The following is a 27,959-nucleotide window of genomic DNA, read 5'->3' on the forward strand; positions in this document are numbered from 1 at the left end:
TGGGATTGACGCATAGCGCGCTCGATTCCTAGGCTCGCCCGCTACACGGCCTTGCTACCTTGCCTGCTGCGCGGCCTCACCGGTCCTGCAGCTCGCCAAGCTGGCCCTGCAGCTCGCATTCGCAGCTCGCCCGCTGCGTGGCCTTGCCCGCAGCTTGGCTGCTGTGTGGCCTGGCCTGCCCTATTGGCGCACGTCTCCCTCAGTCTCTCTCCCCCTCTCTCTCCCTCAGTCTCTCCCCCCTCTCTCCCTCTCCTCTCTCTCCTCCTCTCCTCTCTCTCCCTCAGTCTCTCTGCCCCTCTCTCTCCTCTCTCTCCCTCAGTCTCTCTCGTGAGCCTCCTCAGGCTCTCCCGTGATCCTCAGACTGATGACATCATCACTGATAACATCACTGATGACATCATCACTTATGACATCACTGATGATGTCATCAGTGGTTTATGACATCACTGATGATGTCACAGTGGGATCTATGACATCACTGATTATGTCATTTATGACATCACAGTGGGACATGGGACAGACAGAGAAACAAACAGAGCCCTGCTAGCTCCCATTTATATACTGATGATGATATTATTTAAAGTAAAAAAACAAACAGGCCTATCAAAAAACTGTCATGGGGTTTTCCTCCTCTCCTCTCACACATGGGTGAAAAGTAAGTGACAGTGACAGTGAAACGTCAATAGGCTAAAGTGAGAGATTAGGCTACATGATTTCAAATTTTCAACTCCTATGCCATGAATTGCCGAAGAAGAGCCTGGTGACGCGAGGTTAGAAAGAGAGAGACGATCCCGGGCGAATGAAGGTATCTCATTTGCTCTGAATATATTTGGCTCCGCCCAGAGCCATAGCTCCGCCCTTTAGCTGTCAACCAAACCCAAAGTCCGAAAAAAGCTGCATGAAGTTAGAGATAGTTAGAAGGAAGTTATGTGGTTTCCTTTGGAAAATAAACCGCTCTAGTTGTCAGGGCATATCGGTTGTGGAGGTTTAGTCTGACAACTAGAACCCAGGCCAATCAGGTGTGCTTTGAGGGGGAAACAGACCCGATATTATCCTCATTAAGTGTTGTTCCCACTTCTGTATGAATTATGTTATTACTTAAAAAAATCTAGCGTTAAACCAAAGAATTGTATTCTGTAACCGGAAGTTCTATTGTGATTGTGGGGCTCTTGACTACAGACAACAGAGCGAGAGGGTGAGAAACAAAAACCCGGCATTTTTCACTGCCTGGGTGTCTTGTGTGCATGTCTGACCTGATCAGCTGAAACTGCTCCCGTGACATTTCATCTGTGGGCCTCCACTCTATCTACTGCCTTTTGTCTGCTCAACATGGCGAACCGAAAGCGCCCGTTAGAGCAAGATCCGTCCACTGCTGACACTTTCAAAACCCCAGAGAAGAGAGTGTCTGTGGTCCGAGAGCACGAAGAGGACTTCATGAGATGGGGAGTGGAGGAAACGTGCCAATACCTGCAGCGACAAGGACTCGAGGAATGGGCAGACACATTTAGAAGTCGGTCTTATTATGGTTTTGGTTTATACAGTTCGATCTGTTTACATGTATTTTCTTCTTACAGCTAACGTTAGCCTGACTAGTCCAGTCTCTTCTCCTTTTGGAAAGCTGCTAGCTCGGTTAACGTCCACCCGTCCATGTTTATTTGTGTGACTTGCTAACTAATAGCTTGTTAGCTAGTTCATGTTCTTGTTACAGCTGTTGTCAAAACGTACACAGTTGCAAGCTAGTGTCTCTCTCTACGTTAAGTTACACGCGTCACGCCAAGTTGACTTGTATAGCCCTAATTCACAAGCATGTCTCTCAGAGGACTTTACAGAGAGGGTGTCTAGCTAAATCTAGCTACGCACAATCAATAAACATAATTTAACGTGCCATTTGGGGGACGCTTTTATCCAAAGTGCTCTGCAATATCACGAGGGGAGCGTACCTATGTTCCCCACTCTCCGTAACATTTGGAAAGGGCCTGCCGACTAGGTCATTTTTTCCCCCACCATCATTCCTGAGTTCTGTCTCGGGGATTACCAGGCCTTTTTTAAATATTATGTGAGTGTTGTCTGCGCCTTCATCCCTATTACGACTTGTTTTTCTGGCGTCACGTATGCTGGGCGCTGGCACGTAATATATAGATGAGGAGTAGGTTTCGTTTCCCCATATCCCCCACCCATTAAAAAAAACTCCTCTTTCGTTTTGCTACTAATCGAATCCACTTTATTCACTCAACTAGTCCTAGTAGCCTAAATAAGGGAACGAGTCTGCTCCCGCTGTCTGCAAGGCGCGTTTCACAGTGTCCTTATGGAAAGAGTATTTTTCAAATCAGTTCTCATGGCCTGTGCAATAAACTTCAGACTTATTATTTTCAGCGCATCAGGCTGAAGCAGTGGTCGAATGGATGCGCGAGCAGCCTGCTCCTCCGTGAGATTCCCCCACAACGGATTTCAATCAATGAATGAATCAATGAATCAATACATCAATATATCAATGGCTACTTTATTGCGGACATTAAATCATATGTTACCCTGCTGCAAGTAAACATTATTATTCTAAGAAATAGTATTTTTCTCCTCTTAGCCTACATGTGTTAATGCTTGTAAGCCCCGCTGTTGCGGGCATAGGCTATGTTAAAGCATACAATGTCAAGCTCTATTGGGTTTAAAGGCCCTCTCATGTGCTCCGCCCCATAGAGGCATGTCGTAATAGGGATGAAGGCGCAGACAACACTCACATAATATTTAAAAAAGGCCTGGTAATCCCCGAGACAGAACTCAAAAATGATGGTGGGAAAAAAAATGACCTAGTCGGCAGGCCCTTTCCAAATGTTACGGAGAGTGTTGTCTTTTGATTGAATCACGCGATCATATGAGGTAGGCTGTTTTTGGCATTTCGGGAGACACATCGGACCAGGGAACATAGCGGGGAACATAGGACCCTATTTGGGAAAAGCGGGGAACATAGGACCCTTTTTCATAGAAAGGGTTCTATGTTCCCCGGTCCCACAAAAACGGGGAACATAGGACCCGGGGAACATAGGGATGACCCCATCACGAGTACCAAACGCCTAACCCTGACAGTGTTGTGTTGCTCTATTCCCTGAGATACAGAACTATGAAATGCCAACAACATTCTGTTTCCTCCTGTGTCCAGAGGAAAAAATAACTGGGGTCGTTCTGCGGTATCTCTCCGAGACGCAGTTGGAGAAGATTGGCATAGGGTAAGTGTGTCATTTGTCCTGGTGTCGGATGTCTAAGAAAACATATGCATCCTGCCTAACCAAAGGGGGTTTCATTCAAAGCCAACGCCCCTTGGTGTGGTTGTGTTATCACTATAATGGTTGACCAGAATGGCAGGCAGTCAAGCGAAACCCACAGCCCCCTTTTGATGTTTCACAGTCCACTTTCTCTTACACTGCTTTTCTCTCTCTCCCTAGGCCCCTTGGTGTCCGTCTGCAACTCCTACACAGTCTCAGGAAGCTCTGGCAGATAGCAGCGGAGCCAAACAAGGTATAAAATGTCCTTCAAAATAACTCATGTTGAAGGATGTGGTGATAACAGAGACTGGCTATTTAAAAGAAGAAAGGTGTGTAGGATAAACAGCAAGGGAAGGTCAAGACATACCAGGGTCAGTAAAGGACCCATCACAGCCACGTACCGTCCATTATGGTTTCTTTTTTGCTTGCTGTTATTGTTTTTGTCCTTGTCTACTCTCACTCTACAGTCAAGTTAAGTCAGCATTTTGGAAAAAGGGGGAAGAAGATGGAAAAAGGGGGAAGAAGATGAATGATGAAACACTAGTTTCATCATCGCTGAAAGGAAACTGTCTCTTTGCTTGACCCTTCCAGTGATATTGAACAGTGAGCTCTAAAACAACACCCTTGGAGTTGGTGGTAGGGACTATCGTGTGGATTTACCAGGTTGCCTACCTGGACGATGTTGAATCAGGAGTCCACTCCAGATAGAAACTTAATTCCAAAATAAAACCACTACGAGGCATGATCTCAACTTAAATGTTAGGTTATTGCAGTGGTTGTGCAACGAATGAGTTGGTTCCTGGCCAAGAAGACAAACTATGCGAGACGATAACAAACAGAGACTGGCATGATAGACTTTTCGTTGGGGTGTTGTGAGGCATCCCAGACGCCAAGATGCCGGTCTTTGAATATGTCACACTACATTCCCGACGTTCATATTCGGGCCAGGCGCCGGAAATGTGTCGACCGCAACCAAATTGTGTTGATATTGGATTTGGGCTGAATTTGTGTAGCCTGAGCCTTTTTTTTTCCCCAATTTTTTTAATAGAACAATAAACGAACAAGACAAACAGGCTCAGACACAGCAAAATAAAAATAAAATAAAATACATACATCAATGACATTTGGCATCATTAACGTGGTGCTACCAGCTACAAAAGATGCTGATATGCTTGTGAGGGATATTACGTATAGGACCCCACCAAACGGGTCCACATGAAACAGACCGGGCTGCTGTCCATCACCCCCAACCTTAGTCACTGCTCACTAATCATTTTTAACCTCGTCAAAGTAGCCCAGAAACGGGTCCCAAATAGTTAAGAACTTTCTAAGCGAGTTGGTTCTCAAGAACCTGAGTCTCTCCATCTGTATAACAGAAAGGCACAGATTTGTTTTTAACTAGCAGTCTCTTAGCTGATAAATAATACAATACGTGTGTATATTTTTCTAATCCTAGCTGTTTGGTGTGCTGTTTTCTACCAGGTGTTTAATGATCCCATCCATGGGCATGTGGAGATACACCCACTTCTCATCCGAATCATAGACACACCCCAGTTCCAAAGACTACGAAACCTCAAGCAGCTGGGAGGAACCTACTATGTCTTCCCCGGTGCATCTCACAACCGCTTTGAACACTCCATTGGGTATGTCTGTGTGTGTGTTTTCAGATGTGTGTGTGTGTGTGTGGATTCAAAAAGTTTACTATTGGACGTTTGGTTTGCCGACAGGGTGCAGTAAAACACAATAAGAACAATAAAACCTATTTGAAAACCTGTAAAGAACAATAAAACGCATACCATATCATAACATATGCCCTGATAACTAACAGTTAACAGAGTCATCAATGCAAAATATAAAGTTTTTAGCCTGATAGCAGACTGAATTGTCAACTCTGATGCATCAAAAGCTCATGATGTGTTAGTTTCAGGTGGGTAGCAGCAGGATGGTCACACAGTGGTTGTGAAAGGGGTTGTTCTATTGTTTATGCCCTGCTGCAGGGTGGGCTACCTAGCAGGACAGCTTGTACAAGCTCTGAATAACAGGCAGCCAGAACTCCTCATCTCGCACAGGGACATCCTTTGTGTGCAGATCGCTGGTCTCTGCCATGACCTGGGTGAGTTAAGAAACACACACACACACACACACACACACACACACACACACAGCCGTGACTGCCATGCCATGACTCATCTCATGTAACTGATCATTAATAACTGGGTGTGGTTGGGAGTCAGAATTAAACATGAATAGTTGAATGCACACGCAAACAAATCAGTAACATCTCCACATATCCCTCTTTATCCAGGACATGGGCCTTTCTCCCATATGTTCGATGGCATGTTCATCCCCAGAGCGCGTCCAGGATTGAAATGGAAGGTGAGAAACTATCCCCCTTATATATATATTTTTTAATTTTGTTTCTATAGTCCCATGTCATATATTGGTCAGTGTTGAGGTGTAACACATTACTGTAATCACATTACAGTTGTCTGTAATGAGCAGTGTAAGGCGTTACAGTTCCTAAATCCAGTAATCACATGAGTTACTAAATCAAACACTGTCATTACTTGTTGCATTACATAAATCCTTCAATCATCAGCAGGATCGGGATTGAATCTGCAGGATTCTGGAAAAAAACATCCAATGTTTCCAGTGCTTCTTAATGCACGATTGCGCAACACCACAGCTGACTGTTGATGAAATGAATTGCTAGAATGGATGGACTAGAGGGACGGGGAGGAGTGATGATTGGTTAGATTTAGGCATGAGGAGTGACGATTGGATGTTTCAGGTCAGTCTGAGGCAGTCATCCCTCTGGCCGATCCATTGTAGCACCAACTTTCATAGGAGTTTGAGGCAGTTTGGGGGGCTGTAGGGGGTGTCATCACTGATGACATCATCAGTGATGTCATCAATGATGTCATACCATCACTGATGATGTCATAGTGACATCACTGATTACATCATCTGTGATGTGAAACAGAGAGAGAACAGAGATTGCCCACATGCTCCCTTTTATAATATATATAGGAGGATGTGTAATACATTACTTCTTGGAGTAACGACTCCCAACATTGTTAATGGCTACCTAAAATTGAAAGCAATTAAGCAGCACACCAATCTTGATTAGTTTGATACAAAGTACAAATAGTAAAGTGAGCAGGCAAGGTATAAAAAAACTAAGATAGCAGCAGCCATGAGCCTAGATCTTAACTGACTAGGCAGGGAAACAGTATTTAACTGTATTAAGTTCTTTGATAAGTGCTGGCACACAGTTCCAGCACTCTGTGAGGCTCTGATTGAAAGCGCTAAATTACCAACTGTCCCTTTTCCCAATGTAATGATACTTTTACGATTTGGGTGGTGAGTAGTAGTGAGTGTCCTCTGTCTACTGTAAGACAAGACACATCTGTCTACTGTAAGACAAGACACATCTGTCTACTGTAAGACAAGACACATGTAAGACAAGACACGCTGTCAATATGCAAGCTGGAACTGTTTTAAACCAATGTCCAATGTTAGATACTTCAGAAAACTATCTCTAGCAGCAAGGGTATGCTAGATTCCTAAGAATCTATCAATCCACAACCACAGTAAATAATAATCCAGCCCAAACATGCTGTTGGATTGTCCAATTATTTATTTATAATTTATTGTTTATTTGGGCTATTTTCTAGCAATTCAGAAGCTAAAACTTTAGTTTCACAAAGCTTTACCTGACCTCTCCGGTGTTCTTAAAATATGGTTTAACAAGAAGTTTTCAAAAAGCCAGAACTATGTAAGTGAACAGCGTGGTGTTTTTTGTATATAATTAAACCAAGGCTGATCTGCTAAGCAATTCCTGTCAAATGACTGGTAAGCAAAACAGTTGTCAACTAAGATGGTCATTACAGTGTCCAGCCTGATAAGGTTCAGTGATAAGAACTCTTAGTCATGGTGTCATTAATACAATTGATCAAACGTGAGAGAGATAAGAACCATTAAAGTTTGTATCCTGGACTGTTATTCTTAGATAAGCTCTTTCTGTTTGATTAGTGAGTCAAGACAATTTGAAATGGTGAATGTTCACGTTCTCATCTTCATATGCATGTGTGTGCGTTTGTGTTCCAGCACGAGACTGCTTCTCTAGCCATGTTTGACTACCTGGTGAGTGATAATGACCTGGAGCCGGTGATGAAGGAGCATGGCCTGGTGTTGCCTGAGGACCTGATCTTCATCAAGGAGCAGATCGCTGGACCCCTGGACACCAAAGCCTCGCTCAGCCAGGGGGCGCCGGTCAGTCATTAACACACACTACAAATGTGTATAGACTTTTTTAAGCATTAGAAAAGTGTGTGACTTGGCTAAATTGATCTATGGTCAGGTTCCAAACCTCTCACCGCTCCCTCCGCTCCTCCACCAGTGTAGGACGCCTCGCCCCCCCTTCACTACGGGGGCTCAAAAGTCGCTCATCCCGATCGCGACTCTTCTCGTCCTCTCTCTCTCTAAAAAACAAACAAAAAAACTTTACCACTATTTCTTCAGAAGTTGTAGCCGTCATAGACTGTGTTGCATAGTTGATTGCTCTATTGCTGACAAAAATGTGTTATTGTAAGTCGCTTTGGATAAAAGCATCTGCCAAATGAGGGAAAAGTCAGAATTTATGTCATCAATCACGCAATTGTGATGTCATCAGTGAGTGACATCATCAGTGATGTCATCAGTGATGATGTCATCCAGGGCTGTACAGTGCAATTATGTCACACATGCTATGAAAACATTTACAGCAGTAGCACCCATACAGTTTTGCGTGTGTGGAACGATAGAGGCGGAGCTTAACTGTGACGGCAGTGCCGCCGCAGCGTCCGGAGACTACATGGCGCAGACAGGCCATCTTGTCAAAACATCTTGTTGTTCATCTTCAAATGACTCAATAATGACCTTTGCCAGACGAACGTTACATTCTGAACTCGCCGTCACTCGGAGACCAACATTAATGTTAGTGCAGCCAGCAGAGCAGTGCTCACTCAACAGTAACACATGAGACTGGCTGACCAACACACTGCAGCGCTGTGCAACTCTAAAGGTGAAGAACATAAAACTCGTGCTCAGTCCGTTTCACCTCAAAAACCCTACGCCCGCTCAACGACTTGGACAACGATGGCTTTCCCCACAACAGTGCAGCAGAGTGGCTGCTCTCTATACTTGCTGCTCTCCACTAAAATGTGAATAGCATGTTAACGTAACGCGGATGATTTCCATGGGAAGCGTTTACGTCACACGGAAGACAAGAGAAGAGGTGGAGCAAAACTCCCTAGGTGTATCCCAGTTTGACCATGCAGGCAGATGGGGACCTGGAGGCTCAGCTGGCCAGCAAGGAGAAGGAATGGAAGGAGCTCCAGTCTCTCAGGTTCCAGCAGCTGGAGAGCTCCCTCAAAGAGGCCCAGGACGAGCGCTCCTCCCTGAGGCAACGCTTCCAGCAGCTGAGGGAGGATTTCCAATTCAACTTGGCGGTCCTAGAGGAGAGAGACCGCGAGCTGGAGAGATACGATGCTGTGGCCACCATGTCGCTGACTGTAGAGAGCAACAGACAGAAGGAGCTGAGCCAGCTGCGTATCCAGGTAGTCAAGCTGGAGGAGCTGAGAGGCCGGGAGGCCAAGGAGAGGGAGGAGGAGCTGAGGGCCGGCCAGCACCGAGCTGCTAAGCACAGCCTGCAGCTGGACCAGCTGCAGGGCTCTATGGCTGCTGACATTCAGAAGCAAAGGGAGGAGTACGAGAGGATGAAACGGGATCTGCAGCGCCGGATAATCGAGGTGGAAGGAGAGCTGGCCCTACAGAGACGGGAGATGACGGCAGACTTTGACAACGATCTCAGACTCCGGGAACATGAGTTCAACCTGACAATGGATGAGATGCGAGGTGTGGTGCTGTCTCATGAACTCCAGGTGAAGCTGCTGTCTAAAGAGACGGAGGTGCACTCCCAGGCCCAGGTCCAGGCTGTGGAGGCTCTGCAGGCCTCCGAGGAGCTCTGTCAACAGCTCCAAACCCAGCTCCAACACAGCGCCTGGAAGATCACAGACCTCACTGCCGGCAAGGATCACACGATTAAGGAGCTCGAGGACAAGCTGAAAAGGATGGAGACCAAACTGAAGAAGGAGGAGGATAACCACATTAAACAACACGAGGATCTGGACCGGGCTCTGAGGGAGTGCGAGGCCCGGCTGGAGGCCCAGCGGCAGCTCCAAACCCAGCTCCAACACAGCGCCTGGAAGATCACAGACCTCACTGCTGGCAAGGATCACACGATTAAGGAGCTTGAGGATAAGCTGAAAAGGATGCAGACCAAACTGAAGAAGGAGGAGGATAACCACATTGAAAACCACAAGGATCTGGACCGGGCCCTGAGGGAGTGCGAGGCCCGGCTGGAGGCCCAGCGGCAGGCCCACACCCAGCAGCTGCAGACCGCTGAGAGACACGTGGTGAAGCTGCAGGAGGCCATGGAGGTGATGGCTGCACAGGCGCGCCGGGCACAGAGAGACCAGCGGGAAGCGCTGGAACGGAGAGACAAGACTGCACAGAGGCTTCGCTCAGAGTTGGAGGTGACACAAGTCGGCTGGGACAAGTACATCAGCCAGGCCTCCAAGGAGGCTGTTGCCAAGGATACGGAAATGCTGTCCCTGCAGGAGAGAGAGGCTAAACTGAGGAGTGAACTGGAGAGGAGCAGGGAGGAGGTGGAGAGATACAAGCAGCAGCTGGGCGCAGGTCTGGACAGAGAGAAGGCTTTAGAGCGGATGAGAGTCCAGTTGGAGCTGGAGTGGCAGAGACGCTGTGAGGACACCAAGGCTGAACACTACCTGGCCAGTGAGCAGCTCATACAGGGCCTGACCCAGGCCAGAGACCAGGCCAGGGCGGAGCTGAGGGAACGAGACCGAGAGCTACAGGACCTGACTGTGTTACTGCGTTCTGTTACAGTGGAGAGAGACCAGGCACTACAGGGTTTCGCACCAAACACGAGTGATCTGGCATCGGAGGAGATCCGTCGCCTGCAGCGGCAGAGCAGCAGCCTGAGGGCTGTGGTGGCCCAGATGAGGAAGGATATGGATCTCAGCCATCTCCCAGCCCAGCCTCCGAGCAGCCCTGTCATCTCCTCCACCATCCCTACTACCAGCATACAGGTGGCTAGTGGACCACCGGCACAGCCCACTGGCAACTCCTCTACAACCAGCACAGCACTTCCAGTTCCTCCAGAATACAGTCAGGCCCTGGAGCAGGAGGTGTCACTGCTGAAGGCTCGGTGCAGACACCTGGAGGGGCAGCTAGAGGGCCCTGTGGGACCCCTCAATCCAGCTGCAGCCACAGACAGACCCGTTGTTGAGGCCCTGGCCCCCGTGGCTCCGGACAACGCGTACCTACAGACCCACATCCGATCGCTCAACGACACTATTGGCGGTCTGCGTATGGAGAAAGTCAGCAACACTGCTGCCTTGAAGAAGCAGGAGGTGAGAGTGGCACATCTGGAGTCTGCCCTCGTCAGCCTCACGCAACAGTGCCATGCCAAGCAGGTGGAAGGGGAGGAGCTACGTCTGGAACTGGCCAATCAGCGGAGGAAGTGGTTGTCTGAGGAGGCGGGTCTTCGTCAGCGTTTGGCCGCAGTAGAGATGGAGCTGGAGGAAGTGAGGCGAGAGAAGGAGGAGTACCAGAAAGGAAACGTCCTCAACAACCTGGAGTCTGTCGCCCTGGGGAACCAGGTTTCGGCACTGAAGTTGGACATTGCCAGCAGGCGGGAGCCCATTGTGTGTGAACAGAGTGAGATGGTGCGACAGCTCCAGGAGGAGAACCTGTGTCTCCGGCGGCAGCAGCAGCTGGCCTCGGGCCTGAGGTCTGCCGGTGTGCCGGGGGACGTGCCAGGTGGTAAACCAAACGCACCTCTCCTGCAGGCCAAGCTGAAGCAGGCGGCTCGCTGTATCGCCCGTCTGAGCAGGGAGCGGCAGCAGCTGATAGAGATGGGCAACCGCCTGCGAGCCCACACCACCACCACTGCTGGACTACAGGTCCCCCAGGCCTCTGTCAGACCAGTGCAGTCAATGGAGCCAGAGAGGGTCTCCATAGAGAAGCAAGGGCACCAACATGGCCGTCTGTCTGCTCTGGAACAGCTGCAGTACCAGCTCACCTCCCAGGAGCTGCAGTACGCTCAGAGGCAGGGGCCCTCCATTGTGGTTCAGCCGCTGCTCTCTGAGACCAACAGCGGAGGTCGGGGCACAAACGTGGCTGCCAAACCCTGGACCCAGGGGCCCAAAGACACAGGTGGGCCTGAGCGTCCAAGGAGCAAAGTGAACACGCCTCCTCCACTCAGCCAATCCCCGAGCTCGCTGCTTCTGCACCCCTCCCGGCTCCGCCCGGCCGGACCCCTGATGTCGTCAGCGGTGGCATCGGAGGGCTCGCTGAAGCAAGTGTGGAAGATGCTGGACCGAGGCCTCAGTCCGTCAATGCTCATTGAAGGTGAAGGGGACCCGAGCACCAGGGACTTGGCTGAGCCCAGCGGCGCTGGAGTCCATGTCCATTTGAGGGTGCAGGGGGTCAGGGTCCCTATCCAGACGCAGAGACAGGCCCAAGAGAGGAGGAAACCCACTAGAATGACGTTACACTCTCACCCAGCCAAGACAGGCTGCAGGGTCAGCAAGATCAGAAACCACAATATCAAGGGCTGATGGTCCGGATGGATGGACCAGTGAAGCGATGTGTGTTGAAGGGAGGGGAAGTGTGGAAGAACGTAGTGTTCTTGGACCATTGCATGAATGCCAATTCTGGCTAGGTAGAGGCTTTTTTTTAATATAAAGTATAGCACACACACCCAGAGATGCAGTGGTAGAGAACAAGTTGGGTAAGGTATGAAGTCCAGCAGGTGACCTTCATAAGCTGTTTCTTGGCCAGGACTCTCTTGTAAAAGAGATCTTTGATCTCAATGGGACAAACCTGGTTAAATAAAGGCTAAATAAAAAAATAAAATAAGGCAAACATTGACACAGTGGTAAGGGACATCTGTGATGTTGAGTTCCAGCCCCTTTCACACAGTACACATCTCAATTCTCACCTGCTTCTCTTTAGCTACATCTCCTCCTTTGTGATTGGTATAGATTTATTAAATCGTTTAATAAGCTAAATGAATAAGGGACAATGGCTTTGACCTGCTTTCACCTTCATCTCAATAGAGCGCTTCATTAAAAGAGTCAACAGGAGTGGGAATCAAATACTGTAAACCTGACTAAGGCATCATCCTTCATCTGACTGACTCACTTACTACATGTATTCAAGTATTAAAAACAGCAAACAATGTACTGTGCCCAGTTCTGCCCTGATGGCAGGTCAGAGGAGCCTCTGTTGGTATGTCGGTAAGTAACAAGATGTTATGGTGGTATGGCAGGGATGGGGCAACATTGACTACGTTTACATGCACACAATATTCCGCTTTTTGCCCATATTCGGAAAATCACAATATTCCGACTAAATTAATAATCCACTAATATTCCTGGGGGGGGGGGGGGGGCTCCGATTGCCACCGATTGCCACCGGGTATTTCACACACTGTTCGAACCTAATTGTGTTTTTTTTAGAAGGGGTAATTGAACGTCATTTCTGGCCAATTTTGACAGCCCTAATCACCAACCAGTCAGTTGCACCATTGGTTTTACCAGACTGTGTCTAATGCCGTGTTGTGCTGCTGTCTCCACAGTGGCCGTACAAGGGTCGGTCAGAGGACAAGTGCTTCCTCTATGAAATCGTGGCCAACAAAAGAAATGGCATCGATGTGGATAAGTGGGACTACTTTGCCAGGTGGGCCTCATTGATTAATTGTGATCATTCACTTTTGACCACCACGGACTGATGAAGAATTCATACGTGTGTGACACGATCCAATATCGTTTTGATTAGTTCTCTTCATATATCTCTCACTGGTTTCTCTCCAGGGACTGCTACCACCTGGGCATCCAGAATAACTTTGACTATCGCCGCTTCCTCCAGTTTGCCAGGGTGTGTGAGGTGGAGGGGAAGAAGGAAATCTGCACCAGAGACAAGGTGTGTGGTAGAATGGAATTTCACCACTTCTCATCCGCATTATGATTCAAACAGCTTATATAAACCACATGAATGGAAACCAAGAGTCCAGGAAGTGTCTTATAAAAGTATATATAAAGCCATAACATTCTCCTATAAACTGCATTATAGGAGTGACTGAATCTCAATGTACCATCTGATCAATGTACAGAGTCCAAATATTCAGTGATGACTGACATTTGACATGGATTACTTATAAGCCGTTTTCCCACATGCGTACCGGAAAATTACCTGTAAGTCAATATCGGACATTTCCCGGAATTTCCCTTCACACCTGAGCGCTCGCAAGTGGGAATCTAGTCGTCAAATAGCCGGTATGTTGGGGGGTGGGGTGAGCGGGGGGCGGAGGAGAGTGGCCTGGGGTCATGACGTATAAAATGTGCTGCAGGCCACTGAGGCCAGTCAGAAAAAACAACAAACAAACATGGAGCTGGCGTCCACTCTTTTGATAATATTGCTGACGCGCTTTTTCCTCAAACGTAGACAGCGACGCAGACAAATTAAGGCGAAAATGGAAAGGGATATACGTGCGAACAGAAACAGATTCGTGTTCGCAATCTTCTTCGCTAAACATCGTGCAGAATATGAAGATAGACTAAACCGGGGACAGATTATGACAGTGTTAAGTACCTCTGCGTTGCTGCGTGAGACAAGAGCCGTCTGGAAGCGAGAGAGACCAGGAGGGAATTTATTTTGGGAAGATGCTCTGAACAATTTTCAACACCACCTGAGACAACGCCCACTGATAGCGGAAAATGACTGGACCCGTTTCTCACTTGTGTCCGTTATCGCGCATACCGCTCTTCTGACTGGCTCGAAACTGGTGAAATGTCCGCGACGACGGGGTCGCGCTTATACCGGAACAACAACTTTCACACATGAAGGCATTAGACCACGTTCCGGTCATTTAGCGGTACAAAGCGCATGTGGGAAAACGGCTATAGAGAGAGAGGAGGAAAAATGGGGGGGGGGGGGGGGGGAATGTGTGAATAGAGTTTGGAGTGTGCGTTGGTGCAGTCTGACTGGGAGACTGTTATCAGTTGTTATGGAACATGATGCACTGTCCAAGGTTTCAGCAAAAGGGGAGAAATCCTAAATGCCACTGGGGTGAATCTGTATGTGTGAGATGTCACTAATAAGTCATACCATTAATTATGCGTATGCAATTATAGCTTATTGATTATGAAATGCCAATCAATGGAACTTCAATTTTATACAACAAGGTGCTAACCATGCAAACAGGCCCCCACTTTCAGCTCTGATTTAAACGGCAATCCATCCGGATTATTAGTTAAGACTAAACAAGGTGTGAATTCCCTCAACAGGAAGTCGGGAATCTGTATGATCTGTTCCACACCAGGAACTGTCTCCACAGAAGAGCCTACCAGCACAAAGTGGGCAACATCATAGAGACCATGTGAGTGCTCTGCCTACATTAGTACTTTGGCAACATCTGATGTAGCTTGGTCTTGTGTCTCATGTAGCTTCTCGCCTTTGGTCTATGGTTCACTATATCTTGTGTGATAGATGTTCTCAAAAATGACATTTTTGGAATTGATTATCCAGGATCACAGAGGCCTTCTTAAAAGCAGACCAACACATCCAGATTGAAGGTTCAAAGGGGCAGATGTTCACCCTCTCCTCCGCCATTGATGACATGGAGGCCTACACCAAGCTGACAGGTCAGTGGAGGCCAATACAGTATGTCCTCTTAGCTCATGTTTGTAGAACACTATAAGAAACAGGGAGGAGATAGGCAAGATACCAGGATACGTAAAAGAATTGTGGATTTAAAGAACATATTTGTAGTTTTTTAAGTTTTGGTCTGAGTGAAGTGTTCTATGGTCTCTCCCGATTCTAAATATAGCTGAACCGTTTGGTTTGACGAAGTAAAACTATTTTTTATAAGCATTTTACAAAATGTCTATGAGAAAATAAATGGCAGATAAAAATCTCTGGTACAGTGCTGAAGCTGGAAGTAGGCGGTCACCTCTCTATTGAGCTTCAGGTGAATGTCGTTTGCACCTTGTGACGATGCGAATCTCTCTATCAGTCCTCTACTCCTCTGATCTTATTATTTTCTTGTGTGTTTTTACTGTCAACTCAGTATGCAAACTTTTCTCTTTAGGGACAATAAAGTCCCAGCGGGAAATGTATGAAATGAATTACCTTTGTTGTCGTTGATTTGATCTGTCTGACCGGTCTTCTACTCTGTCCAACCTATAGACACTGTGTTTGAACAAATACTCAACTCCTCTTCCCCGGAGCTGGCTGAATCCAGGCAGATTCTACGCAACATTGTCTGTCGGCGCCTGTACAAGTGTGTGGGCCAAACTCAGGCTAACAAACCCATGGAGAAGAACCCGGTGTGTGCTCCTGTCTTCGTCCATTACGCTTGACATTTCATTTTTCACGACGTAGCGTGTCCAGACGTCCCGAAAAGTACTCATTTATTAACGTGATAGCGCCCTTTTTGCATAATAATACGGGTGGTCCGTGGCCAAGGGGAAACAAGCGGAACCAAACCTATTTTATCCATCTGTAACTGATCTCCATAATATTCATAACAAATGATCAGTTATCAGTTAGTCATGTTACTCTAAATTCTATACATTTTAATCCGTATGACCTTTCACCTTAAGCCACCCGTTTGAGTCATTGGTTCACATGTACTGTAGTTATGTTTGAAATATATAGCCTACTGGAGGACGTGACCACAACCCCCAACCCCCTGTCCCATCTGGTCACCCTAATGACATGTGATTTCTGAGAACTTGTTCTAAATATCATCCACACTTGGGTTATGTTTTGTCGTGCTTATTTAAATTTGTGTCTGCATTTCTTTGCCCAGCGCTCTCTATCTTTTTACATTGCCTGCATGCACACTGCAGCATGGATTGCATCCAGACTACATAGAATTCCTATCACAATGCGAACCTGGCCACTCCCATATCTGATTGTGAATGATGTGATGATTTCTGGCCATCCGGGCCTGTCACTGTCCTATCTCACGCTCTCTTCCCCCTCCCTTAGGAGTTGTGCCTCCGCTGGGCACGTGACGTGGCCAGATCCAAGCCTCAGAGTTGCGTTCAGGATATCGTTCTGCAGCCAGAGGACTTTGTCGTAAGCGTGAGTATCTAGGCCGATTTATTTTAATCTCCTAAAATTCATTTACTGATCATCACTCCGAAATGGGGAATTCACTTTTCTTGAGGTTTTGGGATTCACCGTTTTGATTTCTAGACTCTCTTTTATGGTCTATACTTGTGGAGATAAGGAGACTTATCTCTCCCCCATATCTTTTAGGTCATTGCGCTGGACTACGGCATGAAGAGCAAGAACCCCATCAATAATGTCCGTTTCTATTGTAAGAATGACCCTACCAAGGCCATCCAGATACGGAAAAACCAGGTCAGAACTAAAGCAATGACCACAAACATTTAAATGTCTTTTTTTGCATGAGCTATTTGTAGCTTTAAATTGTTGTTCGCTCAATTGTATTTGTATGCCTCCGCCGACGACAGCCATAGCTGGAGGGGTTATGTTTTCGGGTTGTCCGTCTGCCCGTCCATCCATCCATCCATCTATCCATTCCAATTCTTGTTAATGCAATATTTCAGGAATTCCTTGAAGGAATTTCTTCAAATTTGGCTCAAACATTCACTTGGACTCAATGATGAACTTATTACAATTTGGTGGTCAAAGGTCAAGGTCACTGTGACCTCAGAAGACGTTTTTTATTTTAGCCATAACTCTTAGGAATTCAGACGCTAATTATGACAGAATTTCACACAAATGTCTAATAGAATAAAATTAAGTGATGACATTTTCTATTCAAAAGGTCAAAGGTCAACTTCACTGTGACATCATGTTTTGCTACTGTAGTGTAGCTGAGAAAACTACCTTTTTCAGACACAAAAATCATTCAAATTGACCTAATAATCACATTAATTATATTAATTTGGACCCCAAGATACTTGTATGAGTCCAGTCGACCCTCTTCACTTCCTGTCGTCTAGAAGACAACCAGGACAGGGGGTGTCCTGTTCCTCTAGTAGTCCACCACAAGCTCATTGGTTTTGCTCATATTGAGCTTCAGGTGATGTGACGAAGCTCTTGTTTGGGCCTTAAAATGGATACTGTACTGTCATTCCTGTTAGGTGTCGAAACTTCTGCCAGAACGCTTTGCGGAGCAGTTGATCAGGGTCTACTACAAGAAGACTGATGAGAGGAGCCTGGAGGCAGCCAAGAAGTACTTTGTCCAGTGGTGCATGGACATGAATTTCTCTAAGCCTCAGGTATATGCACAAGTCAGATGCTAACATGTACTGAATTGTCAAGTTTTGCAATGTCTGACCAGGGGTGCTGTTGATAGAGGGGATTTTGTCCAATCATCCAGTCATTCTGTTTAAAAAGGTCTTGTTAGCTGCTGTATACGAGGGATCGGCCGATCAGCATTTTGGTAAACAAATCGCTTCAAAATAATTCCGGGTGGAAACAGTACGCCAGAGTGAGGAGTGAAAGTCACTGCCATGACAGTCTTGTCAACAACTAGCCAACAGATATCAAAGCTGGTGGGCTTTATGGAAAGAGCATGACCGTTATATCAAACTGGTCGTTCAGTGGCGTTTTATTGCCACGCATGTTCCAGCTCCCAGCGCATAGTGCGGGTGCGTGCATTCACATAATGTGTATGTACAGGCAGGTGGATTTGTGCATAACACCCCACAGAGACACCTGGAAGTCAGGTGTTTGTTGTCATTGTGACATCACACTGATTCCTCGTATAGGATCCTGGGCCTCAGCATCCCCCCTAAAACCTGTTGTCTCAGTTATCCTCAATTCATATGAAGAGTTGAAGTACCGGTATGTTATATTAAAAATTCCAATTACTTTTACTACCTGGAAAGCACAGTAGGCCTATCTTTAATGGTGCCGTCAGGCTGGACTAGTAGGTGTAAAAAAAATTCCAATCCTCTGTTCCCCTCCCATGAAATAAAATTGTCTTTCTCTCCCTGGATCATGTTCCATAGACTTTTAAATGCTCCCTCACTGCATTATGTCCCTAAACTAAATTATTACCATTACTCTTCAGTAATGTTAAATTGTGTTCTTCTTGCCTCTAACTCCCTTCACGGTATGCAGCTCTTATTAGCACTGATTATGTTTGTATGATTTTTGCACTCAGGATGGAGATGTGATCGCACCTGAGCTGACCCCTCTGAAAGACAGCTGGGCCAATAACAACGAGGGTGAGAGCGGTGAAGAGGACGGTGCACGAGCAATCACCTGGGCAGATCGGAACGGGCAACAGAAGGCCAAAACCAAACTGTTCGAGTAAGAGGAAGAGGGCAAGCATCTGTGTTCCATTGGTTAAAGGGACAGTCTGTTACTTTAAGTGAAAAATAGTATTTTTCTACAAGGTGAGTGTGTTGATGAGGCGAGTGTGTTGATGAGCACAGCGAGGATGAGAAGTACTATTTGAAGTACTGAACACTGTTTTTTTTTTACTCCAAATAGAAGACACAGGGATGCATTATTGCATATTGAGTGCCTGTACTCAGGGTCTGAGCCCTGTCCACATGCCAAGGATTATTTATACCTTTGTTTTATTTTGATTTTTTTTTTATCCATTTTATTTCAGATTCCCTTTGCGTTGGCAGTTGTATTTGTCACATTTCAAGTTGTGTCCTCATTTATTTCATATCATGCGAGTACCACTAACCCACTATCATCTGATCATAATTATCATTACGGGTCAACGTACAATAAGAAAAATATGAGCGTATAATGTGAATGCCTAGGAAAGCTCTGTCTTTCTACATCCTGTACTGGTATGTGTCTTCAATCACACGATTTTATTATTAACCATCATAACCATGCAGTTGTTACCAGTTAAAAGTTACTCTGGACCTATGCTCTACTCTGGACAATCAATTATGCTGTCTAAACTGTTTTATTTCAGGGCAATGTGTTTTTACAGCATGCACACCAGCTGATATGATTCAGGTTATTGTCTTATTCAGCCAGCAGCTATATTTTGTTTTGTTTGTTTTTGCGCAACTGCCAAGCTTCCAAAAGATCTGTAACTAAGCAGCAGGAGGTCATATGAGCATGGTGGTGAGTCAGAAAGTAACTCCATTACAATATGGGTAATGGAGTCTTAAGTTGAGCATTTAATTTGTGTTTTGGGGATTTAAAGCATATAATGTTGTTTGGTTTGTACATGTGAATTTATTTTTGGAATTTTATATTTTACAACTTATTTCGACTTGGAATTCATTTACTATCGGTTGGGGATTCTTTATGGTTGCTGTGACATATGTTGTGCTTTATTTTGTTCACAGTAAGTGGTTCAACTTACCTATTTCTTTCTCCAACTTAACCATCTCTACCACTGCAGTTAAGGCCTATTTTGGATGCCATTAATTCACATTGTTTTCTTCTGTCCAAATGTATCATCAAGCGCCTCAAATGATAATTGCTAAGCTGTTCGATCAAAAGGCTGCTTTGTTTTGTTATACTCATTGTGTATAAAAGAATAATATTTTTGAAAGACGGTAAAAGGAAACCATAACTTATTGGGAGATCCTGTCTCTTTAAAAGGGGTTGTAAACAGATTGTGGCTGTCCATGGTTTGAAAGTAAAGTTCCCTTCCCTCAACACCAGAGGGCAACATGCACTAAGTCTCTTGATCGTTATTCCTTTGCAAAGCCTTCTCAAATTCAACTGTTTTAATCCCTTTATCACCCAAATGCTTGGGTGACCCAAGCAGTCCAGCATGCAGCAATGAGTGTTTTGCTTCAGAGAGAGAACAATCAATTTGTGAAAAGATAATCAGGTGTCATTGAAATAATATTGCCTTGGACACAGCTGAGACAGCTGTCAGTCATGTAGATGCAGTGTAAATATTAGCTACAAGCACTCCTGTGTGGACTGACTGTTTTGAACTGTCATCAGACCAGAAGTAATTTTCCAACATGAACAGATTGGGAAGTTACAGAAAAATGATTTCATGGCTTAAAAGCTTCTGATAGGCTAACGTTAATTGACATCACTTTTGAGTCAATTGGAGGTGTTCCTGGGCAGAAAGGGCTTACGATAGGCTATGCAGTGTAGCGGTCACATCAGTAGCAGAAGACAAAAACAATACAGAAAGCTTAAAACAATTTTTTTTATTACAGTCTTTTAAAATGACATTAAAGTGGGAGGGGGGGGGGCAGACCAGCTCGTGCACACATTGTGATTGGCTGTACGTCGGACACCGGCTGTGCTCAGGGGGCACCCTCTTTCTGTCCCTATGCAGTTCAGCTTCTTCACCACCAGAGGGCAACATTCACTCACATTATCTATAGAGCAATTAATAAGCATTGCTGCTATGACAGAGACATTGATTACCTCGCTCACTTCAACATAATTTTGCATTTTTAAATCTAATAACTCCAAAGCTTTAATAGAAACACAATGTAATTCATTTTCATTGCGCATTTTTATTTTCTTCCAAATGATAGCTCTCTCATTTTGGAACGATAATCTCCCATTTGACTTTGTGAACTGAGACAGTTTTGTTCTGCACAACAAAGTAAAGTATTCACCTCCCATTGATTTAAACCAGTGGTTCTCAGCGTGCGCTCCGGCGGGGACCACCAGGGGTCCTTGATGGTGGTTCCAGAGGGTCCCCATGAATTTCTGATTTATTAAACTTCAGTAGCCTATTATTTCATTTTCAAGAAAAACACCGTTAGAGAATGTAGAAGAATGGCTATTTTGATCATAGTTTCTGTTATCTGCCTAGAGACAATCATGGAAAAAAATATATTAAAAATATTCTCATATTTGGATGCGAGAGACAAAATCTCAACGAGTGGGGGTCCATGGCTCTAATTAGGGACTAAATTAGGGTCTTTGATATGAAAAAGGTTGAGAGCCACTGATTTACACTTTGGGATGAGTGCTTGTTATTCAAGCAGGAAGGTTATCTCACAGGATGTAGGCAGAAACACGACCCACTGTGGGCACACACACACACACACGACACACACACGCACACACACACACACACACACACACACACACACACACACACTCCACATCCTGTGGGGCACTATGTGGCAAGGAATATCCACCCTACACACTCACGCTGTGCGCCGGCAGGACCAAGGCCAACTGCCTGCTAGTATTTTTATAATCTTCATCCTCTCTGACCTGTTGCTCCCCTCCTGGCGCCAGCGGTCTCAGCCCCCCTGCAATGCCTCAGCCAAACACACATACACACACACACACACACACACACACACACACACACACACGCACGCACATGCACACACACACACACAGGCCCTGTACACTCACCAGCCCCTCCACGGATAATTGAGACCAGCTGTTGCAAGGTGCCTTCCCTCGACCCTGCACCCCTCGTTCACCCTCCTGCTGCACTTGCCTTTCTGGCAGACTGCTATTCTAAAGCCCCCTCCCTCCCTTTCTCTCTCTCTCTCTCTCTCTCTCTCTCTCTCTCTCTCTCCCTCTCTCTCTCTCTCTCTCTCTCTCTCCCTCTCTCTCTCTCTCCCTCTCTCCCTCTCTCCCTCTCTCTCTCTCTCACAGACGCCATCCCCCTCCACATGCCTCCCAGGGCGCTTGCCACTTCCCATCAGTTGTGCTGAGTGACAGATCGGTGTGTTTTGTTTTGTTTAGCTGTTGTCGTTGTTGTTGTTGTTGTTGTTGTTGTTGTTGTTGGGTGCCTTCGGTTCGATCCAGGTTATTTCCTGTTGCTCACAAGTTAGAATTAAAGTCCTCGGCCTGTTGCGAGAAGTCATTGGAATTTCAGCAACTAAATGGCTCTTCCTCGCACTTGCTTACGTTCTCTCTTACCTTACGCCAGGACATCCCCTTCTCTCTCTCTCTCTCTCTCTCTCATCCCCCATCCTCCCAGGGAGGTGAAGGTATGGTGGGGGCGAGGTGAGCCCTTCAAGCCCTGACACAAATGGGCTGGTGGTGACTGCATGCGAGCCCACAACACGCTGTGGATGGAATGCATGGTGAGGAATGAGTATTTGGGAGAGGTATGGAAGAGTCGTGGCGAGGGAGGGGGGGGGACAGTCAGGCATGTCTGACTCTCTTTTCCAGCTGGTCCTGAGCCGGGGTCAAACTGTGTGTGTGTGTGTGTGTGTGTGTGTGTGTGTGTGTGTGTGTGAGTGTGTGTGTGTGTGTGTGTGTGTGTGTGTGTGTGTGTGTGTGTCATGGCCTCTCATTAGGGGGGTGAGACGTTGCGGCTCCAGACCCCCATGGTAGGATTGCCGGGTGAGTCTGCAGTGATCCTGCCACTTTGATGCCCCATGACCCCTATCCCCCCTACCAGGAGGTTAATGAGCCTGAGTGTGTGTGTGTGTGTGTGTGTGTGTGTGTGTGCGTGTGCGTGTGTGTGCGTGTGTGTGTGTGTGTGTGTGTGTGTGTGTGTGTGTGTGTGTGTGTGTGGTGCGTGTGCGTGTGCACGCGTGTGTGTTAGATTTAGAGGTAGGTGCTCAGAGGAAGAGGTGAAAGGGACCACCAGACCACCGATATGCTTACTGCGGTTCCTTGTGGTGGTCAAATTACTACACTGTGTGTATGTTTGGGTGTGGAGCATAATGTTGGAATAACACAGGAATAGCTCGCCCAGCACTTGTTCCTCATCATGGTTCCATTATTATTCCTGCATTAACCTCTCTGCTCCGTGCACAAATACAAACTCCATGTTCAATGAGTGGTACATTTACTGCATTAAACGTCAGTAATTATGAATGGTGATTAGTCTTTATTTTTTTTATTTATTTTTTTACTTTTCCCTCTGTTTCTGTGTCTCTATAATATAACCTGCAGCTTGACCCTATAGTGCTGCCTCACATAGCTGAGCAGCCAGTTGAGTGGTGACTGTGTTGTTTTGGGGCGGGGCAGGGCAAGCCCGGGCCAGCAAAAGGAAGGCAGTGGGAGTCCCCAAAAAAAACAGGTGCTCGCGCGCTCTCTCTTTTCTCTTCTCTCTTTTCTTTTCATCTTTCGGTGTTTTTCTCTCTGGCATCAGCCACTCGCCCTCGCCCTCTTCTGCCCACACCTGTCGGAGTGTGAGGACTCTTGCTGTGGGAGGTTTTTCAGAGGCCTAATCCGAGGTGGTGGTGGTGGAGGGGGATAATTACTTTACTAGTATTCCCTTTATCTGCGTTTTCCCTCCTTCCACCCCCCCCAGTCAGTTCCCCGCTTTCCCCTTAATGTGAGGTGTTGGGTTGATTGGCTGTGTGTTACCCATTTAGCACTGCGGCTTAAGGGGAAAAGGGAGGGGGGGGGGAGGCAGTCAAAGGCTGCCTATAGCGAGCAAGAAACACTTTAATTACTTTTATGTCAAAGTTACAGATGGATAAAAAACTAAAGTGAGACATCCTGTTAAACTACATCTACCCGGAACTGGATAGCTGGAGCTCTCAACTCCATAACCACCGTAATGAACCAACGTGGCAACAGAGCAGCCGTTCTTTCGTGACAAAATGACACCCCAGTGATTTGGCTCTGGCCTGACTGATATCTCCAGGCTGCAGGGAGGAGGGCCCTGGGTGGGGGAGAGAGGAGGTCTCTGCCCCCCTGAGGGAGCACCTTACTGGGCCAGCAGTAAGCCCTCATCCCCGTCTGTCGTCACCGTGACAGGGATCTAGATTTACCCAGCTGTTTGGGATCTGTGTGTTTGTGTGTGGGTGGAGAAAGTGACCAGGGCTTTCCAATCGTGGCCCAATAGCATGGACTATATCACCATACTTGACCAAGGAAAGCTAGTCAAATAAACACATGGTTTGCGGAAATATAGTTACAGATGGGTGATGTAGTGAATTTGCATAATAAGGTTTGTTTTGGTCCTGGACCTGCAGCAAACTGTTAAAGATTAAAATTACGATTCTTTTTTATTTTCTGCAAAATAACCTCACATCGAAATGCTGTGCAGGACCTGGTCCAAAAGCTCTCCTGTTGTCGAGTTCAGTTTCTCAAATCTGAAGTGGGGTGCAATGTGCATGACGGCTTCATTCATTTGGAACTACAAGATGCGTGAAGAGGCCAGTGGAGAAGGATTGGGATGCGACCACACAAATGGAATAAATAGAGATTTGGTGCTGCCTCATGACCCATGACATCACGAAAGCTTCACTTAGGCTAGGCCAGAAGATCAAAGTTATGCCTGACTTTTAGGCTGGGCAGAAGATCAAAGTTGACTCAAGGCTGGGTAGAAGATCAAAGTTGTGCCTTTGCCTCTGAAATCAACAGAAATGAAGAGTAGAGAAACATCAGGAAGTGAAAATAGGAACTTAACTGTGAATGACAGCAGGTGACATCACAAAAGCTTCACTTAGGCTGGGCAGAAGATCAAAGTTAACCTTGACTTAGGCTGGGCCGAAGATCAACGTTGACTTAGGTTGGGCAGAAGATCAAAGTTGACTTAGGCTGGGCAGAAGATCAAAGTTGTGCCTTTGCCTGTGAATTCAACAGAAATGAAGAGTAGAGAAACATCAGGAAGTGAAAATAGGAACTTACTTAACTGTGAATGACAGCAGATGGCAAAGAGGAAGGATGCTGACATGACAGAGATCTGTAGTCAGCTGACCGACATGGTATCTTCAGCAAATAACACTTCTGTCGTAACCTCGCGTCACCAGGCTTCTGTGGAGACAAAAGAAGACACAATGACAAGCCGAGTAGCCTACTGTCGTGGGTTGTTCACCTCAAAGTTGGGGTGAGGTGCTGACTACTGGTTCACTCCATACTTCACAAACCATAGAAATGGTTTCTGTTGTAGTATATATGTGTGTGACTGTAAGTGTGACTAAAGGAACAGAGTCTCCTGTGGAAATACCATTTTGTTCAAAGGTCAACATTTTACTCCACTGAACTCGTTCAAATCATCAGTTACTTTCAAAATGCAGTTCATAACAGATTTCTGGTGGTGCAACCTGATTGCTTTCGATTTCTTTCCTTCCAAAATCTAGAACATGAAATCAACTAATACACAACTGAACTCAACATAATTGACAAACATGCACAACAATTGGGTTAATTGTCTATCATTAAATTAAGATTAAATTATAGAAAATGGGCTGTGCACTTATTCAGGAAGAAGCACACTCATGACACACAAGCGTTTCGAAATAAAAGCCAATTTAAGTAATCTCATTAGATTTTCCTAGCTTCACAAGCAAAATGGTGTAGTTTGTCTTAGATCCTCCCAGGCCTGGCAGAACCATCATGAGAGCCGTCGGTTCTGGCCCCCGGGCCGGGCCATATAATGCTCAGGTCTGCTCTATAGCATGGCGTATATAGTATAGCTCATATAGCACTTATACCACAATTATGAAACTAGAAGACCTAAGGAATCCATAGGTACCAACCATATCAACCTTGTTGGGAAGGGGGCTCAATAAACACTCCAAAGTCAGGCTACATTTTGACACGGGAAAAACTGGCAGGTCCATTTTCAAAGGGGTCCCTTGACCTCTCACCTCAAGTTATCTGAATAAGAACGGGTTCTGTGGGTAGGGTCAGGGCCACCTTGAGTTGCATGCACTTTCTGCCAGAAAGGTGTCTTTCCCTTCTTCTTTTTTTGCAATCAACTCTAAATCTAACTTTAATAAAAAAAATACTGTTAAACAGATAAAAGACTAGTGTTTTTTTAACATTTATTTTAGATTTAGAATGTAAATTGTCTATAAAATAAAAACACTTTAATGTCATGTGTGACAAAGTGGATGAGAAGAACACACCATTGTCCCCATTTCAACAATCATCTTCACCATCATTTACATACAGCTTTTGTCCCCATTTCTTCAAACGTTTTTATCGCTCACATTAAGCTTTGACCATGCTTGTTCTTTGTTTTAGCCATAAATTCTAACATCAATCAGTAATTTGCACTTACTATACTATCCTATCCTGGGTTTGTTTGTGTTTATTTGCATTATGTTTGGTTACAGTTTACATCCCATCATCACCAACACAATCTGGTTCAAATAAAACACTGACAAGTATTGGTAAGTTTTGGTTCAGTACTACAATTACTAGTTGGGCATTTCATTTCATTCTTACTCATATCACCTCACCTGGATTCAATCTTACTCACATCACCTGCATTCCATCATCCGTTAATCAGTCAATCATCCTCTTTAGTGATGTCATTGGTCAGACCAAGTGTGTGGGGGAGGTAAATTAAGTCGCTGTGGAATATCTATGTTGATTGTGATCTGTTTATGTAAGGTTGCAAATCTGTGTCATGGTAAGCTGTGTCTTAAGTATGTCTATGTGGAATTTGGTGACAGTTTCTAACTGTAATAGTTACCTGTTTCAGGAGGAGATGCAGGGACTTCACCTGGAACAGTGCATTGGTTTAGCCAGGATTGGCTCTTGTGGATTGAAGGGTGGGCGCAGTTGCTTTTGGGTTGTTGGGGAGGTGAGACACGTGTCCGCATGTACTTGGGTGCATGTGATGTTAATTTAAGTTTTGTTACTATGAGTTGAGTTTTGTTTAGTTATTGCAAGTTAACTGTTTATTTGCTTTTTTTCCTATTTTGTTGTACATATTTTTGGGGAGCATATACAGTATAGCATGCTTTTTTTGTAAATAAATCACTTTTTGCTAAACCTGGACACGCTCTGAGTCTGCCTCCTACTCTTTCAAGCCACTCTGGTCAGGCTTCCTAACAATGTATTTTCACATATTTATTTTTGGCCCTCGGCCCTCCATCCAGATTAGTTTTTGGTCCTTCGTAGGAAAGAATTTGGGGACCTCGTCACTCCCCAATGCCGTGCCCCGTCTCATAGGGTTGAATGCATTTCCTTCCAATGTGACTGTGCCAAAACACTGCTCATTGGCTGTGACTAATTTAATTACAGTCACCCATTATTCCATTACAAAACCCAACTGGGTTGTATTGTCTTTGAACCAGTAAGAGCACTCGCATGGAGAACCTACCCAAAGTTGTCTGAAATACAGAGTACTAGCAACACCCAATGCTGGGAAAACCCATCTTGGACTTTTAACACTTATTTTCTTATACTCTTCAGACGCCCTTAATTGATGTCATGCTAGAGGTGGCCAATGAAGGCAAAGCAGCAAGACTCGATATCAGAGGGAATCATCTTGTATGTAACTAAATCATGCATGAAAACAAAGGGGACAATGCTAAAGAGAAAACTATCGTTTGAAATGTTTTGGTTTGTAATTGATTATATTAATTTCATTTGTTTCCCAGAGAAAAGCACTGATTTTCTCCTTCTCTCTGCTTGCTCACATTCTACATAGGACAGATAAAACACAGCACCAGGTCCTCTCTCTATTTTGGTTTGATCACTTTGTCATCGCTTGTGAGACTGTGATCAGATCAGATGTAACAGAATGAGTAGAGTGGCATTATTCCAGTGAAACCGATGTGGGCACATCTGGAACGGCTTTATGCTAGGCCCTATAGGGTCAGGTGGTGTGTGTGTGTGTGTGTGTGTGTGTGTGTGTGTGTGTGTGTGGAGGGGGCGGGGGATTTGGGTGGCATTGAGCAGTCATGTGGGGATCCTCTCAGCATTCTCCTTAGGGGGCTGTTTTCTTTGGGTTAAAAA

General features: G+C 45.7%; 2 protein-coding genes across 2 annotated transcripts; both read left to right on the top strand.

Annotated features, from left to right (window-relative positions):
* Positions 1-1,329: 1,329 nt before the first annotated feature.
* Positions 1,330-19,997, top strand: LOC310781497 (deoxynucleoside triphosphate triphosphohydrolase SAMHD1-like; the record flags this gene model as incomplete). Its single annotated transcript, XM_083642137.1, has 16 exons — positions 1,330-1,510; positions 3,155-3,221; positions 3,438-3,510; positions 4,740-4,900; positions 5,255-5,370; positions 5,563-5,633; positions 7,368-7,532; positions 12,967-13,067; positions 13,202-13,310; positions 14,675-14,766; positions 14,916-15,031; positions 15,576-15,715; positions 16,383-16,478; positions 16,656-16,760; positions 17,510-17,647; positions 18,538-19,997. 16 exons carry the CDS (start codon positions 1,330-1,332, stop codon positions 18,688-18,690), a joined length of 1,884 nt encoding a protein of 627 aa, XP_083498263.1. The 3' UTR covers positions 18,691-19,997.
* Positions 8,573-11,944, top strand: LOC310781605 (coiled-coil domain-containing protein 57-like; the record flags this gene model as incomplete). Its single annotated transcript, XM_083642211.1, has 1 exon — positions 8,573-11,944. One exon carries the CDS (start codon positions 8,573-8,575, stop codon positions 11,942-11,944), a length of 3,372 nt encoding a protein of 1,123 aa, XP_083498337.1.
* Positions 19,998-27,959: the final 7,962 nt, after the last annotated feature.

Source organism: Poromitra crassiceps, assembly GCF_964638095.1.
Source record: "Poromitra crassiceps genome assembly, chromosome: 8".
NCBI classification, from domain to species: Eukaryota; Metazoa; Chordata; class Actinopteri; order Beryciformes; family Melamphaidae; genus Poromitra; species Poromitra crassiceps.